Genomic DNA, 17,963 nt, shown 5'->3' with positions numbered 1-17,963 from the left:
CCTGCCTGCTGGCCTGTGTGTGGTGCATGTCATCCCCAACCCCAGCTTGCCCTTTCCAGGATCTATACTAGAACTACCACTAGAGACGGCTTTGCAGAAATTTGCATTGGAGCCCAAATAACATCACAAAACCACCTATCTCCCTCCTTGATCAAAAGCCATATTTTCGCTTGCATAAATTTACACTTAGCGTTTACAAAAAAAAAAAAAAAAAAAAAAATTCACATGGATTGTCATTTTTGAGCCCCATAACCTCTGAGTGAGGTAGAGCAAGGAGCAGTTTTGAAGATGATGAAGCTAGTGTTCAGAGAGGTTAAGTGACTTACTGGAAGACAAAGAAGTGGGCCGTGGTTGAGCAGGTAGTGAAACCTATTTAACATAGTTGTAAATATTTCAAGATAATAGAAGGCCTTGTAGCAGAGTGATTAGGAGTTTAGATTTTGCTGTCAGACAGACTTGGTTGCTCTTCCCAGCTCTGCCAATGAGGAAATGTAAGAAATGAGGACAATTTATGTAATGTCTCCAAGCTTAATTTTCTTCATTGGTTGAACGAGGAAATCAAGGAAATCAAACGACCTACTCACCACTTTCTTCTGAAGATGAAATGAGATGAAGTACGTAAGTGCTGAGCACTGTGCCAGGAACATTATTACCTACTGTTATGATAGAGCCACTGACCTGGATTCAAACCTGAGTTGTTCATCTTGGCTGTGGTTTTCTCTGCACCACCCACACTGTCCCTGGTGCTTCTGAGGCCATGAAGAGCCCAGAGGGCGGTGCCAGCCGATGGATTACCTGGAGATGATGCAGATACCAGAGGGCGGTGCCAGCCGATGGATCACCCGGAGATGGTGCGGATACCAGAGGGTGGTGCCAGACGATGGGTCACCCAGAAATGGTACGGATACCACAGGGCGGTGCCAGCCAATGGGTCACCCGGAGATGGTGTGGACACTAGAGGGTGGTGCCAGCTGATGGATCACCCGGAGATGGTGTGGATACCAGAGGGTGGTGCCAGACGATGGATCACCCAGAGATGGTGCAGATACCAGAGGGCGGTGCCAGATGATGGGTCACCCAGAGATGGTGCAGATACCAGAGACCACGGTTTACTCAGCACAGCTTCAATGTCAGGTCCTTCCGTCTTCCTTGGGGAACGGTTTCTACAGTGTATTAGAATCTACGCTGTTTAGATAAAATAAGCTGTTGCAAAGCCATTATTCCACTCACTTTTTAAAACATTAATATTTATTTTTATCAATGTAATATATGACATAGGTTGAAAGTCAAATGATTCTACGAGACTTACTAGGAAAAAAGAGTCCATCTCTCTCTTTCTAAATAGTTGGCGTAGGGTGCTACTCCCGCATTGACGCATTTTAGCTTTACTGACTTCTCGTTACAGCGTCGAGGACTGTTGTTGTTAACTGCTGTCGGGTCAGCCCCGAACTCGTGGTGACGCCATGCACAATGGAACGAAGTGCTGCCTGGTTCTCTGCCACCCCGTGATGGATTGGTTGCTGATCACACTGTCGTCATCCACGGGGCTTTCATTGCCTGATTTTTGGAAGGAGATCCCCAGGGCTTCCTGCCTGGTCCGTCCTAATCTTAGTCTGGAGGCTCTGCTGAAACCTGTTCAGCATCACAGTAGCACACAAACCTCTGACAGACAGGTGGTGGCTGTGCATGAGGCACCTTGGCCTGGAATCAAACCCAGGACTCTTGCGTGGGAGGCGAGAATTCTACCACTGAGCCACTGCCCACACCTTCCCTTTCCCCATTCTCCCAGCATGGTGATAGCACAATTTTGGGTTAAAGCCACAGTCAGCATTGCATTATTATGACTAATCCAAGTAGTATCCTATGGTTATGACTCCTTTTATAGACACCAGTTGTTTTACCTGAAGGTAATAATTGCCTTACCTTTACTTGCTTGGTTTCTCTGTGCCCATCGCTTATTTCCAAATGGTCTCACAGATTGCCCAGAGGCCTAGCGATATTAATTACCAGATGCATCAGATCACCCATCTGTTCATTTTATTGGTTTGGCCTGTCGTTGCTGCAGCGGCTGCGGTTTCTCCTGGGGACCTCCGTCGTGGAAACCTCCATCCTCCCCTCCGTCTCGACTTGGTCGCATTCACAGCTCTCACCCCAGGGCTCCCCTTCGCCATTGGAGCCTTTCCTCCACCCCAGATCTGTGTCAGCTCCTCTGTTCCCCGAATCTTCTGTCTTCCTGGGTTTTTTTTTTTTTTCTTTTACACTGTTGTTTCAGTGGAGAACATCCTCCAGTAAATCCAGATAAAAAGCATATGGGAAGTAAAATGCCTGGGTCCTTGCATATCTGAAAAAGTCTTTATTCTGTCCTCCTATCTGGTTAGTAATTTGGACACAGAAATATAGGATGACTGTTCCTCTCAGCGTTAAAGCTGCTGCTTCAAAGTCTTCGAGAAGTTGCTGTAGGGTAGTCAGCTCTTCTAGCCATTGGCTGGGACACACCCTCTGCCTCTGCCAAGGGATGTAGTAGGATCGCCTCTTCATTCCTCTTAACCAGAAATTTCAAGATGCTGTGTCCTGATAATATTGGTAGGCGTCATTGAGTCCATTCTGACTCATAGCTACCCCATGTGACAAATGAGAACTTTGTCATAGGGTTTTCTAGGCTGTGAACTTTATGGGAGCAGATCACCAGGCCTTTCTCCCACAGAACCACTGGATGGGTTTGAACTGCCAAAGTTTTAGTTAGCAACTGAGCATGTAGCTGACGCCCTACCCAGGACCTCTCCTTGCTAATAAAATCAAACAAACCCATTGTCATTGAGTCGATTCCAACTCATAGCGACCCTGTAGGACAGAATAGAACTGTGCTATAGGGTTTCCAAGGCTATAATCTGTATGAAAGCAGACTGCTACGTTTTTCTCCTGCGGAGCTGCTGGTCGCTATGAGTTGGAATCGACTCGATGGCACCGGGTTTGGTTTTTGGTTTTTTAGAGCTGCTGGTGGGTTCAAACCTCTGACCTTTTGCTTAGCAACTGAGTGCTTAACCACTGTGCCACCAAGGCTTCTGCCTTGATACTAGGTCTTTGTCAGTCTATTATGCTGTGTATTTGTTGGGCACTTCTTTGTGTATTATTTCTTTCATGATGTCTCCTCCTGTTTCCTCTGTCATAAAAAAAAAAAAAAAATCATAGCTTTCTGGAATTCCTACTAACCTGCTTTACTTGTCTCTCCTATTTTCTATCTTTGTCTTTTATTCTGCATTCTGGGAGATTTCATCAGTATTATCTTTAATCTCTTCTCTTGACTTTATAATTTTTCCTATCATATTTTTAATTTCCAAGAGTTTCTTCATATTATGTGATTTTTCTTTTTTTTGCATTAGCGGAGTGGTTAAAAGCTATGGCTGTTAAACAAAAGGTCAGCAGTTTGAATCCACCAGGCGCTCCTTGGAAATCCTATGGGGCAGTTCTACTCTGTCCTATAGGGTCGCTATGAGTTGGAATCAACTCGAGGGCAATGGGTTGTTTTTGTTTTGGGTTTTTGGTTTATTATTATCTTAAGAATGTACTGTCTTATTTCTCTGACAAGGTTAATTATTGTGCATATTTTCTTTCTAGTTCTTTTCTGTTTATTTATTTTCATCTAAAAAAAAATTTTTTTTTTTTTCACCTATATCGTTCATGTTGGAGGCTTTCCCCATGTCTGTGGATCCTTGTCTGATCATCATATGTAAGAGTGAGGCACTTAAAAGCTAACTGGATGCACCAAGGGCACGTGTGGGGCCTGACCCCTGGTGGATTCCCTGTGAACTGATTCAGTGACAAGCTGGTTCTTTGAGTGGGGACACCAGCTATCAATATTCAGAAGCCTTTTCTCTGTGGCTATTCATTTTCTCCAGAGGAAAATCTTCCAACTTCCTGCCCTGGGGCACATCCGCCCACTGCTAGGATTTGAGGGTGGGAATGGCCTCCCGTTGTGGGGATAGATTTCCTTTCAATCCCTGTGCTTTCAGCCCACCTCATCCCAGCCTCCTGTTCATCTTCTCCAGAGGGCAAACCTCTGTCTCCAACAGAGGAAGCGACGAAGACGTTTTTGCTCTGTGTCATTGCTGTTGTCTTTCCCAAACTGTAAATACCACCTTCTTACCTTTCTCTCTTCCTTCACCAGGAGATAGAAAGCGTGACCACAATGGATTTCTCTTCCACCCTCCCTTTCCATGTGACCCTCTATTTTATACAAAAGCCGAAACCCACAGCCAAACTCGTTGCCCTCAAGTCGATTCCAATGCATAACAAAAAGAGCAGGAAAATATAACCCTAATCTATCCAAATTGCATAGAATTACATGGTTCAGTGATAGAATTCTCACCTTCCACGCAAGGGTTTGATTCCTGGCCAGTACACCCCAAACGCAGCCACCATTCATCTGTTCATTGGAGGCTTGTGTATTGCAGTGATGCTGAACAGGTTTCAGCAGAGCTTCCAGACTATGACAGACTAAGAAGAAAGGCCTGGCAATCTACTTCCCAAAAATCAGCCAGTGAAAACCAGGGCTTCTAACCAGTTCATTCAGTTTTGAGCTGTTGCTGAGAATTTGCATTCTAACAAGTTTCCAGGTGATGCTAATGCTGCTAGTTAGGAACCAGTTCTGAGAACCACTAGTAGAGCAAAAAAAAAAATAAAAAAACTAGTAGAGCAGAGGGGCTCAAAATTTGTTATACATAAGAATCACCTGGGGAATCTTGTTAAAATGTAGATTTTGATTCAGTATGTCTGGGGTGGAAATGCAAATTCTCAGCAGACGTTCGAACCAGACTGCGCCAGTTCAAAGCCCTGATGAAAACGCCAGGGGTCACAATGCTCTGATCCTCAGTGGATCATGGGGTTGGTGCAAGATGGGGCAGTGTTGCGTTCCATTGTGCACGGGGTCACCATGAGTCAGGGGCTGACTCCGTGGCAGCTAACAACAACAAATGGGAGAGTACGGCTACAGTTGTGTACTTCAGGTGAAGCAGGAGGAAGAATAGAATGGAGCTCACTGACACCCATGAGGCCACATAGCCCAGCATTTCTGACAGGTTTTAGTTCACTAAGGCGACAGGTGGAGCATGGAAAGGAAATCTATGCCTAGAGGGAAGAAACTTATTTAGAAATCTGTGTCTAGTTCCTTGGAAAACTCCCATGGGAACTCTGCCTGGGAATGTTGTGTATTCCCTGGGAAGAAACACATGAGAAAGCAGAGCTGTCCTGCCAAGGCTTTGTCACCAGTCTTCACCCTCTTTGGATTTGGCTTCCAACGCCAAGCAGAAGAGACCCATCGGTCGACCCCAATGGGCTTCAGGAGGCAGTCCACTTGTCAAATCAGACAGGAGTGATTCCATGACATGGGTTCCAATCTCAGCTCTTCTCTTACTTTCAGACTGCAGGATTGAAGCCTGCCTGCTCTGGTTTCTGCAGTGACAAAATGAAATAGTTAAAAATGAGTCATCACGATAATTTTCAAAAGCCTTGCAAACAACGGAAACCCTGGTGGCATAGTGGTTAAGTGCTACAGCTGCTAACCAAGAGGTCGGCAGTTCGAATCCACCAAGTGCTCCTTGGGAACTCTTTGGGGCAGTTCTACTCTGTCCTATAGGGTTGCTATGAGTCAGAATCAATTCGATGGCTATGGGTTTGGTTTGGGGCGGGGGGTTGCAAACAACAAATGGGAGATAATAAAATACAAGTGCCTGTCGAATTTTTTAAAAGAGGGATTCCCATAGATTACAGATCTTGAAGTTATAAGGGAACTAGAGAAATCTTAGACCCAGCCCCCAATCTTCTTCACACGTACCTTTGGGGAGATTTGAAAATTTGCCCCCATATTGAAAGACTTTCTGTTTTGATTCATGTCTTTCTTTGACTGAAGTTGAGTGAGATGCAGGGCTGGTCAGACCAACTAGATGTGCAGTTATGAATGTTACAGTCTAACTATATAGCTTTACACTGGCCTGAAGGGATTGACCATCCACTCTTTAAGTATATTCAACACATTTAAATTATGCTTGATCTCAACACTTATTTTGTCCAACAATGATAACCAAAGAAACAGGTTCCATGGTCACTCTCCAAAGATGAATGGAATTATGTTTTTTTGTGTGTGTGTGCTGGAGGAAAAGTTGGCATGAACATTTTTCTTGTTGATTTTGTTTTTGATTTGTGACTTAACCCATGTGTTACAGAGTAGAACTGCTCCATAGGGTTTTCTTGGCCATTATCTTTATAGAAGCAGATCACCAGGCCTGTTTCTTTCCTGGCACCACTGGGTGGGTTCAAACCACCAACATTTTGGTTACCAGCCATTGTCATGAGCATGTTTCTGACTGAAATTTTAGAATCTCCTTCTATCACCTGTCATTGTTCTAGGCACATAGCTGATGCTCAGTAAATCATTTTTAATCAATTATTGTCCAAGCCCGGGAAGCAAGGATTTGCATGTTTCCTGGGAGATTACCAACTTTGGAGCCTACAAGTACCCACTGAGGGCAGATCATGTCAGAAAAGAGAAAGTTTAAAATTTCTATTTTATGTGGGCTGCAGGGTCTTGCCCAGCCTTCTCTTCCAAGACGTCCACATTGGTCTAGGAGCTCCACATGTGACTGAGGTTTAAATAATCATTCTTGGGCTACGTTTGCTACTTAGGTCTAAATATTATCACTCTCATGGACATTGAAATAAGCAGTCTTTAGCCAAGATCTTCAAAGAACTTTGGTAATGTGTAGTTGATACCATCTCATCTGTAGGTGGGAAAAACAAAGCCCAAAGTAAAACCCCACAGGACAAAGTAATCAGCATAAATATTCATCTCAGACTTGCAGAATCCTAGTTCTGATTTCTTAGTTTGATTATAGTAGGTTTAATGTGTGTGCTCCTATGACAGAGAGTGGAAGGAGGTGAAGAAATGGACTTTTGTTGATGACTCTCTGCAGACAAAATCAGCCAAACTCATCATCTTGCCGTGACCACATGCATATCCTTTTGTTGATCCCTGGTCCTTACTGTGCCTGTGACCTCTAAAAAGGGGATTCTTCAGAACCATGATGTGGGCTGTATGCAGTAGAGGGCAAGAGAAATCTCCATGCTATAAAATTGAGCATGGTTGCTCAGGGTGAATGGCATGTACCCAGTGGATCATTAGACAAACGTGAAGTGACTTGATTGCTGAAAAACTGGCAAAAGGCTAAGAAGGAGGAATTGTGCAAGATCACATCAGTCTTGCCCTGCACCACAGCCCCTGTTTGCCTGGTACAGCTCCGTGTAGTCATTATGAGTTGTGCAGTGAGGCATGGCAGTTCTAGAGCCACAGGAGAAAGAGAGCAACTTGGTTTACATTTGGGAGCAGGACCCACTCTCATGTTATGCACAGTCACTGATACATGTAGACACATACATGCATTTCTGCCCACCTCTTAAAAAAAAAAAAAAATTACCAAAGATTTCTGTAAATGCTGAGAAATGACCAAAAAAAAAAAAAAAAAGCCTGAGGCAAAACTGACTCATGGCAACTCCATGTGTTTCAGAGTAGACCTGCACTCCATAGAGTTTTTAATAGCTGAGATCTTTGAAAAGCAGATTGTCAGGCTTCTGAGTGGATTAAAACCACCAACCTTTGGGCTTGTAGCCACACACTTCACTGTTTGCACCACCCAGGGACTCCTGACATAAATAACATAGTATGTTTGTGGTATATTTTATAGTTTCCAAATCACCTCTACAGTAACTCCTCACCAAACCCAGTAAACTAATTAGAAAATAAATTGTTACCCCTGATTTACTGATGAGAGAAATGAAACTAGAGGAAATCAAGTGATTTATTCAATGTCCCAGGGCTGTGGGGCATTCGGGCTCAAACCTGGAACTTTCCAGACCTATCTAGGTGAGAGTAGAAATGATCTTCAGGACACTGAAGTCTTCTTTAAACCAAACAATGCTTTAGGAACAATCCACAAAAAGAGTGAGAATGGTTGCCCCGACTTGAATGTAATCAAGGTCACTGAATTGTACATGTAGGAATTGTTGAATTAGTGTATGTTCTGCTGTGTATATTTTTAACAACAACAAAAATAAATTATTTTTTTGAAGAAAGGAATGATCTTGAGGATGGCAAGAAACTCTAATCCTTAGACATTTTGTGGATAAGAAGAAATGTTACATTACCAGTAGGTAAGGATTCCTTAAGGAACACTTGGGTCAGCCCTACAAGTGGTTCTGAGTGGTCTTCACAAAGGTCTCCCTCATTTAAATCTTCTCAACCTAGCATATCGTTGTTAATCATATTTATAATTATCTCATTAATCTTTCATGAAAATTGGAACGTCTGTAATTCCTGACCATGGAAGAACGTGTTTCATTAAGACTCTCTGTTGAGTGTAAAGACCACTGCCAAGTCCCTCAGAGCAAAGGAATCCTGCAGCAGATCTCCAGCTCTCAGGGCTCTTGGAGAATGTCCATAACACCTGCCACTCGAGTACTCGGGGAGCTCTTTGTTTGGAACACTTAGAGACCCTCCGATGGAAATCTTTCCAAGAATATTATTAACCATTATGCTGCTGACAAATGACCCCCCACCTCTTCCTGCAGCTGCATAATCACCTGGGAGAAAACAGTGCTGTGCGGGAGGAAGCGAAGCCATCCTCCCAGCCCTTCTCTGACATACGTGCACACACCTGCAGATAGTCATGTTTTATCTTTCCGTACCATTTTTCAAAAGATCAAAGACAGTGGCGCGCATGACTCAGTAGTAAATAAAACAGATGCCCAAAGCACACACCAGACAGCCATAGTAACTAAAAGATATCATATTCACTTCTACCACATCTCCTTCTTGCCAGTGAATCCCAAGATAAAATGATTGTATGTCCCTCAGACCACCAGGCAAGACTCTAGCTCAGAAAACAGGCCCGCAGACAACCGTCTTCAAATGGGCCTAAGTGTATTGGGGGTATCAGCATAGAGCTGGGGGTCGAATAAGCACAGAGGGATATCACACCACCAGCCTCTGTGTGTGCCAGATGGGAAACGCCCATATATCTTCCTAGATGGGTCTTTTGCTCCGCCTCCTTCTTTCCCATTTCGCCCTCAGTGAAGGGAAAACCCAGATCCCCAGTCCACTATGGGATGTGTGCCTATGCTGTTTGTGGTCTCATACAGTTTACTTTCTCTGCTTGAGCAGAAACGCATGAAAGACACCACCTCTCGATTGCCAGAGAAGTCAGATGAGAAATACGTAGAGGCAGCTTTTTAATGGTAGATGGCACCATATTTCTGAAAGGAGGAGCCTAGAAACATCCATCATCTCCTCTACACAGGGAACCCAGCATTCAGGTTTTGAAGTACAATGGGAGATTTGTGGAGTGGGCAGAAAGTCTAGAGCTCTATCCCATTGTAGTGAGATTTTAAAGAAAAAACCATCTGGGCAGTTGAGGTGTAAAAGGGGAAAGAGGTAGTATGAATGAGAGATGTCACGGAGTTGGCCAAGAACTGCAAGGATATGACAGTATTTCCCCAAAACTTAGAAACTTGTCTTCCCACCAATCCTTGCTTGGTTCTTACACACACCACTTAGATCTCTATATTGGCTCCTCCGAGGAAATCCAGCAGAATGATTCCTGAACACAATAAATATTAAATAGAAATGGTAGAAGTAATAATGCAGTTTTCTTTATGGCCAGATTTTGCAAGTGTGTGGAATGTCTGGGCCCCTTCGTCCTTTAATCGTTTTCCCACTGAGTAAACTACATTTTGACTCTCACTGGCTTTATATCTTCACTGGGAGGTAGTCAAGGTCAGAGAAGGAGGGACTCTTAACCCCAGCTAAATGTGCTAGTTCTCACCTACCCTGAGGACAAACATGGCAGAGAGAACGGGGTCAATCAAGTTAGAAAGTTAATTGTGCATTTTGAGTAGTTTTACTCTGGATCATACTGGTGGTGTTGTGTGCTGTCGAGTTGATACCGATTCATAGTGACCCTATAGGACAGAATAGAACTGCCCCTAGGGTCACCTAGGCTGTAATCTTTGTGGGATTAGATGGCTAGGCCTTTTCTCAGGCAGAGCCACTGGTGTGTTTGAACTGCTAACCTTTTGTTTAGCAGCTAAGCACTTAACCATTGCACCACCGGGCTCCTTCTAGATCACAGTACATACAGTTAATGTTCACCCCCAGATTAGTGTCCAGCATTATCTTGTTGGGTTATATAACGGGCTGTGTAAAATCAATAAAAGACCTTCCTTGTCCTTCCTCACCCCTGCTCCCCCACACAGGTATAAACATTTTCATTTTTTAGCAGATAAATCAAATAATGAGCTAAAAGCTAAGTTCCAACTTAAAAGGGCCTTTTTCTGATGGTTGCCCTTGAGTTGCATATTAGACCAGCCTCTTGAGGAATGTTAAATATTAGCCCACCATTGACCATTAGCTGCAGCATGGGTGTAAATGTTTGACAGAAGAGGACACACACACCAGTAGACTAACAAATATACCCAGATGTACTCATGACGCTGTGGTGGGAAGGGAAATGAACACAGTGAGAGCAGAAATGGTCTGTGTGGAAACCCTGGTTAAATCATTTGTACACTGTTAAATGATTTACGTTCTGATGGGACCTGGGAATCCCGGCTCTGCATTTCCCAGCATTCCTCCCCATCTCCAGAGCTGGCAGTCTATCAATTACAGTGGGATAAAGCTCGTTCAGCTGGTTAAGCAGAAAGAATTATTGTCCCAGTTCTTCCATATGCTCCCATTAGTTCTCTTAGTTCACACTTCTAAGGTGGCTCAGTAGCAAATGTTGTTGTCCATATTTGGAATTTCTAGACGGCAAAGAGCCTGAATGATATCCCCCCGTCAAAAGGTACAGCCTTGCTTGAGTGTATTGCTTTAAGTGACAGGGGCCAGTGCTGGAGTGCAAAAAAATAATAATAATTAGAAAATTCATGAATCAGAGTTCAGTTTATAGTTCAAGGGAAAAATTATGCTTCGATTGTAGATACTGTTCTGAGAATATGTTAGCTGAGAATGAGTCCTTGTGGGTTTGGGGAAATGCAAGCCAAAGGGAAATAAATCACTTGCTAGACAAGAAGCTGGAGGCTTGTTTTCAGCCCTCTCCATGCCCCTAAGGCCTGTGACTTTGGACAAGTCCCATAGTGTTTTTGGATTTCTGTTCTCAATGAAAGAAGGAAGCTAGGCTGGCTGGTCTCTAAGCCCCTCCCAGCTCGGACTTTCTCTGGTCCAGTTACTCACTTTAGGTTCTATTGACATTACAGAGAAAAAAAGAAAGATGAATGTTTCTACTTAAGTTTGACAACAAAAATATGAAGTTAATGCATGTGTTTATTCGTCTTCATGCCGTTGGCCTCCAGATTTCCTTTGTCTTTAAGATATGAACTACATACGCATTGAAAAAACTTGAGTTTTTTTTCAGAGACCAAAGGAGACCTTTATGTAGCTTTATGACTGCATCATGATTAAATATTTGGGGGAAGAGCTACGAGGAACAAAACGTTTTTAAACTGAGACACTGTTATAGCACTGACCAGGAGAACTTTCTGCAATGATAGAAATGTTCTGTATCTGCACAGACAACATGGAAGCCACCAGCTACATTGAGCTATTGGGCACATGAACTGTGGCTAGTGCAACTGAGGAACTGTATTTTTAATTTTAATTTAAAGAGTTGCAGTTGCATTATAACATTTCTTTCAATAAAACCTTACAGTTGGTTCTGAAGTAGCGTTTACAAAGAAAACACAATTGCCATTAAGTGACCATGCTCTAGTGACTAATAAAATGAACAGGTTTGTAAAAAGCTGGGTCTTCGGACCACTAGTTCATTCTGGCTAAGAGCTGTAAAAATGCTGCCAGGGACCATTGGGGACCAAATAATTTTGAGCTGTTGCCTCAGGGACCAAAGCTATTCTTTGAGTATTTGAGGTTATGGGGAGCTCCTCAGAAAGAAAGACCAGCCCTTTTTTGGGGGGTGGGGAGCTGTGGGGGGAGAGATGTCATAAAGAAGGAATTGTTAAAGTATCAAACATATCTTGTTCGTTTTTTTTTCTTTCAGGAGCTTATAGATGTTGACAGTGAAGTGGTGTTTGAATTAGCTTCCTACATTTTACAGGTAAGTTAGTCTCCCCGCATGTGTGTATCCCAGGGTCATACACAGAGGAAAGAATTAAGAGTTAGCATACATGGCCAGTAGTTATATCTACTATTTGTCTGCTTAACTGTTTCTTTCCACAAACTGGGAAGAGCTATTAAAAACTGAAACAACCCAAACCGGTTGTTGTGGAGCCAATTCCAACTCATAGCAACCCTATACCCAGATTTCATGCCAGTAAACCTGGCCTCCTGATATTTCAAAAGTTTAAGACAGCCTGTCTCTGTAAAGGAAATTTGTAGATAACTTGAACCTGGGAGAAACTGAAATCATTCAATGACCCCATTTTCTTTGGATGTGGTGCCCTTTGCCATGCTAAAGAAAGCCAAATGAATAGCAAGAGTTGATTGCCAAGAGAATCACCTCATGCCCCCCAGAAAGAGAAGGAAAAGACCTTTAGCTTATTCAAAAAAGAATATTAGCTGTAACAGTAGCAAAGTATGCTGAAATGATATCATTAATTTATTCCTTCACCAAATATTTATGGAACAACTACTGTGTTTAAGGCATTGTGCTAGATTGACAAAAGGTTCCAAGGTCCCTGTCCAGAAGTCTTCAGTATAATTGGGAAATAACCCACAATACGGAACAAAACAAAAAGTGGGCCAAGAGATAGACAGCTGTACTCAGACACACATCGTCCAGATTCAGAGTCTTTAAACTAGAACAAATCAGGCCAGTGCCAAAAGGTGGAAATCTGCATTTTGTCATTATGCATCAGCTTCTTTGTATGTAACTTTCTAAAGTTTAAATTAGTATCTTGTATTCCAGTGGCAAGTGCACGCTTCCCTTCTTTATTACATTCCTGTAGCAAATAAGAAGATAGTGGTAGTAAGCTGAGTTTAACTCATTCAGTAGAGGCATGGTCATGATTGTAGAAGGCACATGTTAGTTTGTAACTCTGGATTAGAGTGTTCCACTGACACTGAATTTTCTCTTTTACAGGAGGCAAAGGGAGATTTTTCCAGGTGAGTTTACAAAAATTTTCTGCTTAAAGAGGTCTTCTCTTGCGTCCGTATTAAAAAAAAAAAACTACTCTGTCCTTTTGTAAGACAATGTATTAGTATTTATTAATATTACATATTAATAGTGAGATCCAACTCTCAACTTGTCAACTGAAGCACATGTGTTAGGTGGAGAAAACAGTGATAGCAAACAAGGTATTCTATACTACATGAAAAACCTAGGGAAAAAAAAAGAAACCAAACCCATTGCTGTCAGGTCAGTTCCGACTCATAGCTGCCCCGTAGGGTTTCCAAGGAGTGGCTGGTGGATTCAAACTGGTGACCTTTTGGTAAGCAGCCAAGCTTCTAACCACTTCAGGGGGCTACTGAGAGCCGAGATCAGAGCCTAGTGCTACAAATGGCCATTGTACCAAGGTTTGAGAGGTTGCCCCAGTGTCTCTGTGGTACCTTGAGTCACTACTGTGGTATGAACATAATGGCAGATAACCTGGCAGTCCTAACAAGCATATACATGGGCACCTTGTTTTCTCTCAATAGCATTTTATTCTGTGATTCTGAAAGGACAAACTGCTATTCCATAGGGAGATTTCTTTCATGGAAGTGTTAAACCATAAATACCCCACTTCTACTTTTCCTCCTACTCAGGATATTACTTTGGAAAGAACGTGAATAAAATTAATTGGGAAACCTGTGAACTGCTTTAATAACCATGTAGAACTGCCAGTTTTAATCTTGCTATTCATTTCATCAAGCTTTGCCCATTGATCGGCCAACTTGGCTGAAAAACCAAACCCCATTGCCATCGAGTCACCCTATAGGACAGAGTAGAACTGCCCCATAGGGTTTCCAAGGAGCATCTGGTGGATTCAAACTGTTTACCTTTTGGTTAGCAGCCGAGCTCTTAACGACTGTGCCACCAGGGCTCCAACTTGGCTGAAACTGCCTAGCAAGTTCCTTATCATCATCACCAGTGCCTTCACAGAGTATAAGGAACACTGCTGGTGCAGGGGTTAAGCGCTCAGCTGACAACCATAAGGGTAGTGGTTCAAACCCACCAGCAGCTCTGAGGGAGAATAATGTAGCAGTCAGCTTCCATAAGGATTGACAGCCTTGGAAACCGTATAGGGCAGTTCCACTCTGTCCTATAAGCTCAGTATGAGTCAGAATCAAATTGACTCAGTGGCAATGGGCAATGGGTTCACAGAGTAGATGGTTGTAGCCATTCACCAACACAAACATTATTCGTAGGATTCTGTTTATTGAACTCCTCTGAAGAAAGTCCAGGATAGCCCGTTCTTTAAAATCAAGTCTAGAGGCAAAAGACCAAACCATGCATACAGGAAAACAAAGGATCAAGGTATATGATCCTGGCCCATAAATAGGAAATTAGCATTAGATTCAGAGGTCTAGGGAAAATTGTATTAAAAAGAAACACAAATTATACCTCTACCCCATCACATAACTTACACATTTTCTCATGCTTTGAGAGATTTGGTCTGTAAGTGTAACATACACTACTTCACTTTGTGGTCTTCCTGTACTTGTCTACCTTCATCAAGTTTATGCATCAGCTGATTTCTCAGGTCTTAACTGCTTACTCTTTGTTCTCCTTAAATATTTCTAAGGCTTTCTAACAAAGCCTGATTATTTTACCATCTAAAACAGGAGTTGGCCGCCATTTTGTGTAAACGGCCAGATAGTAAATATGCTAGGTTTTGCGGGCTGTATAATCTCTGTCACAACTCCGCAACTCTGCCTTTGTAAGCATAAAAGCAGCCAAAGACAATAGGTAAACAATAAGGTTGGCTGTGTTCCAATAAAATTTTATTGATGTACACTGAAGTTTGAATTTTATATAACATTCACTATTATGAAATATTATTATTCTTTTGATTTTTTTTCAAACCACTTAAAAATATGAAAGCCATTCTTAATTCACAGGCCATACAGAAACAGGAAGGGCCTGATTTGGCCAGTGGGTTGTAGTTTGCTGGCCTTTGATCTAAAATGTAGTCCTTGAAATCAGTTTGAATATTTGCAAAAAGAGACCTCCAAGACCCCCTTTATTTATTTGTCCCAAGTTCTTGGTATTAAGCAGAGGTAGTCAATTTAACATACATAATGATTGTTAAGAGTCGTAGCAGAAGACCTTGCACATTATAGGTGCCCAAGAACTATTGACTAAATCTGTTGACTGAAGCATTTCAGGTTATAGGAACTTGGCTTTGCTGTATTTCATTTCTTTGTTACTTTTTTATCCTCTTAATTTGGTACTAGAATTTTGGGGTTTCGATAACTGCAGGCCCAAAACTACTTTCAAGGAATTCAAGTCCTGTGAAAAATGGCTTAACAACCACAGATCCAGTGGATTCCTCTGTCTGGTCTGCTCACTCTGAAGATACTTTTTTCCCCTCATTTTTCACCAGCTGTGAACTCTGCTGTAAATATTATTTATTTTTGAGGCACCCTGACAGGATGGAATGTGAACTGTGAACAGCATAAATGGCCCTACAGACCATGGGAACGTGTGGCCACATGGATTGCCAGGGAACAGGAAGTGCAGGCCTGGCCTAGCAGTAACTCATGGCCCCTAATGAACTTGTGGAATGCCAGCTTGTTGGCTTCAGAGCAACAAAGGATCCTGGTGTAGCTTCATTTGTCAAAGTGCTGCCTAACAGTTTGTTTGTAATGGCAACTGTCTGGAGAGAGAAATAGCTGTCAGGGGAGGGAGAGGTGAGATACCTTACCCAAAAGGTCAGTTTACCTCATAACATAAAATCCACAATTAATGGGACCTGAGGTGATCTGTTACATTGGATTCCCTGATAAACACATGTTTTCTGTACCAGATTCGGGGTTAGTTAAACTCCCTTCAGAGGTCTAGGGAAAATAGTGTGCTTGAGTGGCTGGAGTTTTGGAATAAGAGAAGTCATTCTAAATCCCTTGTTTGTGCCTCTTCCCATCAATATCTGGGGGCATCCTAAAAGCCTCTTAAGTTGACCACAATTGGTTTGGTGGCTGGCTGAACATTTCGTATTTTAGATGTCCCATTCTCATAATTTACTGTGATAGAAAATCACTTTTGCTATGTGAGTAACTAATAATGTGACTATCAAACTTAATTGTATTTAACTGAATGGCTTTGACTTGTATATGTGCCCTGTAAATGTTTTCTGACCAACATTAATACAATAAGATGTCAATTTAGACCCTGCAGAATTCTGGGGAAGGCTTTTATACTAACATGGGGTCCAGGGCTTCATTCTGAGATAGTCTCGGATCTAGAGGATCAGATAACCTTCCAAATTAAAGGTCCCACATGAAAGGCAAAGTAACTCTTTCATAACCTGAAGATCCTGAATCTGTAATTTACAGAAAGCCTGCGCATTTGGTTCAGAATGCTTTTATCCCAGATTATCTATTTACATTTCCATAAATACATACAAATTGCATTTATACAGAATGAGTATTAAAAATCCACAAATTATGGGAATAATTTCCTTGAAGTACAAGAGGGGGAGAAAAGTATTTTTACGAAAAGAGAGAAGTCAAAAGTGCTGATATGCTTAAATAAAAAGAGAACTATATAAGAATAACCCTGGATCATATCTACTCTTTCACGTGAGACTTGTACAAAGTTTCTGTTTCTTCTTTTGTGCTTTCTTTTTGCTCAGCAGATCCCCGAAAGCTTATTCTTAGCATAATTCCCTTTTCTTTCCAGTTAACAGAAATGCTTACTTCCATATTTTACTGAACTTTACAATGAAATGTTGAGCCCAACACTGCTGAAAGAAAATGACTGAGGTATAGAGAGGTAAATAGCATTGGCAATAACAGGAAGAAGTATGTCATACATGATCATAGTCTACATGTGGTGGGCAAACTTGTAAGATTTCGTTAAAAGTTCAGGAAATAGTCTTATCTAAAAATAATATTTGCTGACTTTATTATTTTCTTTAGCACAGCATATAGTAATTGGATTTCATTGCCTGGTGTGTATATATGTAAAAATTACTGTCCATCAACTGTCAGGAAATCAGTAGGGTTGGCATTTCTGTATAGAAACAATTAAATAGCCAACAAGACCTTAACCAAGGCAGATATTAGGTGGAGAAGGATCAACACAGTTTAAAAAGAAAAGGTACTCATTTGATAATCGCTGTTAACAGCAGCCAACTCACAGACATTATGATTTTGTTGTTGTTGGTAGGTGCTGTTCAGTCAATTTTCAACTCATAGTGACCCCATGTAACAGAGTAGCACTGCCCCTTAGGGTTTTCTTGGCTGTAATCTTTACAGGAGTAGGTCACCAGCTCTTTTTCTTGCAGAGGTGCTGGGTGGTTTTGATCCACCAACCTTTCAGTTAGCAGCCAAACAGTTACCCATTGTACCACCAAGTCTTCTTATCTGTGATTTACACATACTTTTTTCATGACGAAGCCTTTAGTGGTTTGAGTACTGCGCACTGAGGTTTCCTATCTAAAAAAAAAAAAAAAAAAAGAAGAAACCCTTAAGTTATTGTAGAAAATTAAGATTCTTATCCTTTAAAAGGCCAGTGTAGGGAACACTTCATTTAATCAACTTGACAAGACATCCAAATAACCCAGTTATATTTTAATAGGAAACTTACAGCTACCCTGTACAAAAAAAGTGAGGTATCACTTTAGAAGAGCTTGATTTTTTGTTTCTTTCTCTAAACGGACCTTAACTGGAAAGCCTGTTGATCACTCTCCTTCCCCCGATTTTGAGAATCACCTCACTCTTTACCTTCTGTCAGCCATCCTCATCTTTCAAAAAGCGTGCTATC

General features: G+C 41.9%; 1 protein-coding gene across 4 annotated transcripts in view; it reads left to right on the top strand.

The window, feature by feature from the left end:
• Nucleotides 1-17,963, top strand: part of FRMD4A (FERM domain containing 4A) — a 350,000-nt gene that overhangs the window by 223,382 nt on the left and 108,655 nt on the right. For all 4 annotated transcript variants that reach the window (XM_023548905.2, XM_010590718.3, XM_010590719.3 and 1 more), the window contains exons 6-7: nucleotides 12,096-12,152; nucleotides 13,137-13,159. In XM_023548905.2, the coding sequence (XP_023404673.1) occupies nucleotides 12,096-12,152; nucleotides 13,137-13,159 (80 nt within the window). The remainder of the gene's footprint in view (nucleotides 1-12,095; nucleotides 12,153-13,136; nucleotides 13,160-17,963) is intronic.

The sequence above is a fragment of the Loxodonta africana genome, chromosome 4 (genome assembly GCF_030014295.1).
Source record: "Loxodonta africana isolate mLoxAfr1 chromosome 4, mLoxAfr1.hap2, whole genome shotgun sequence".
NCBI classification, from domain to species: Eukaryota; Metazoa; Chordata; class Mammalia; order Proboscidea; family Elephantidae; genus Loxodonta; species Loxodonta africana.
This window is presented reverse-complemented; position numbering and strand designations above follow the sequence as displayed.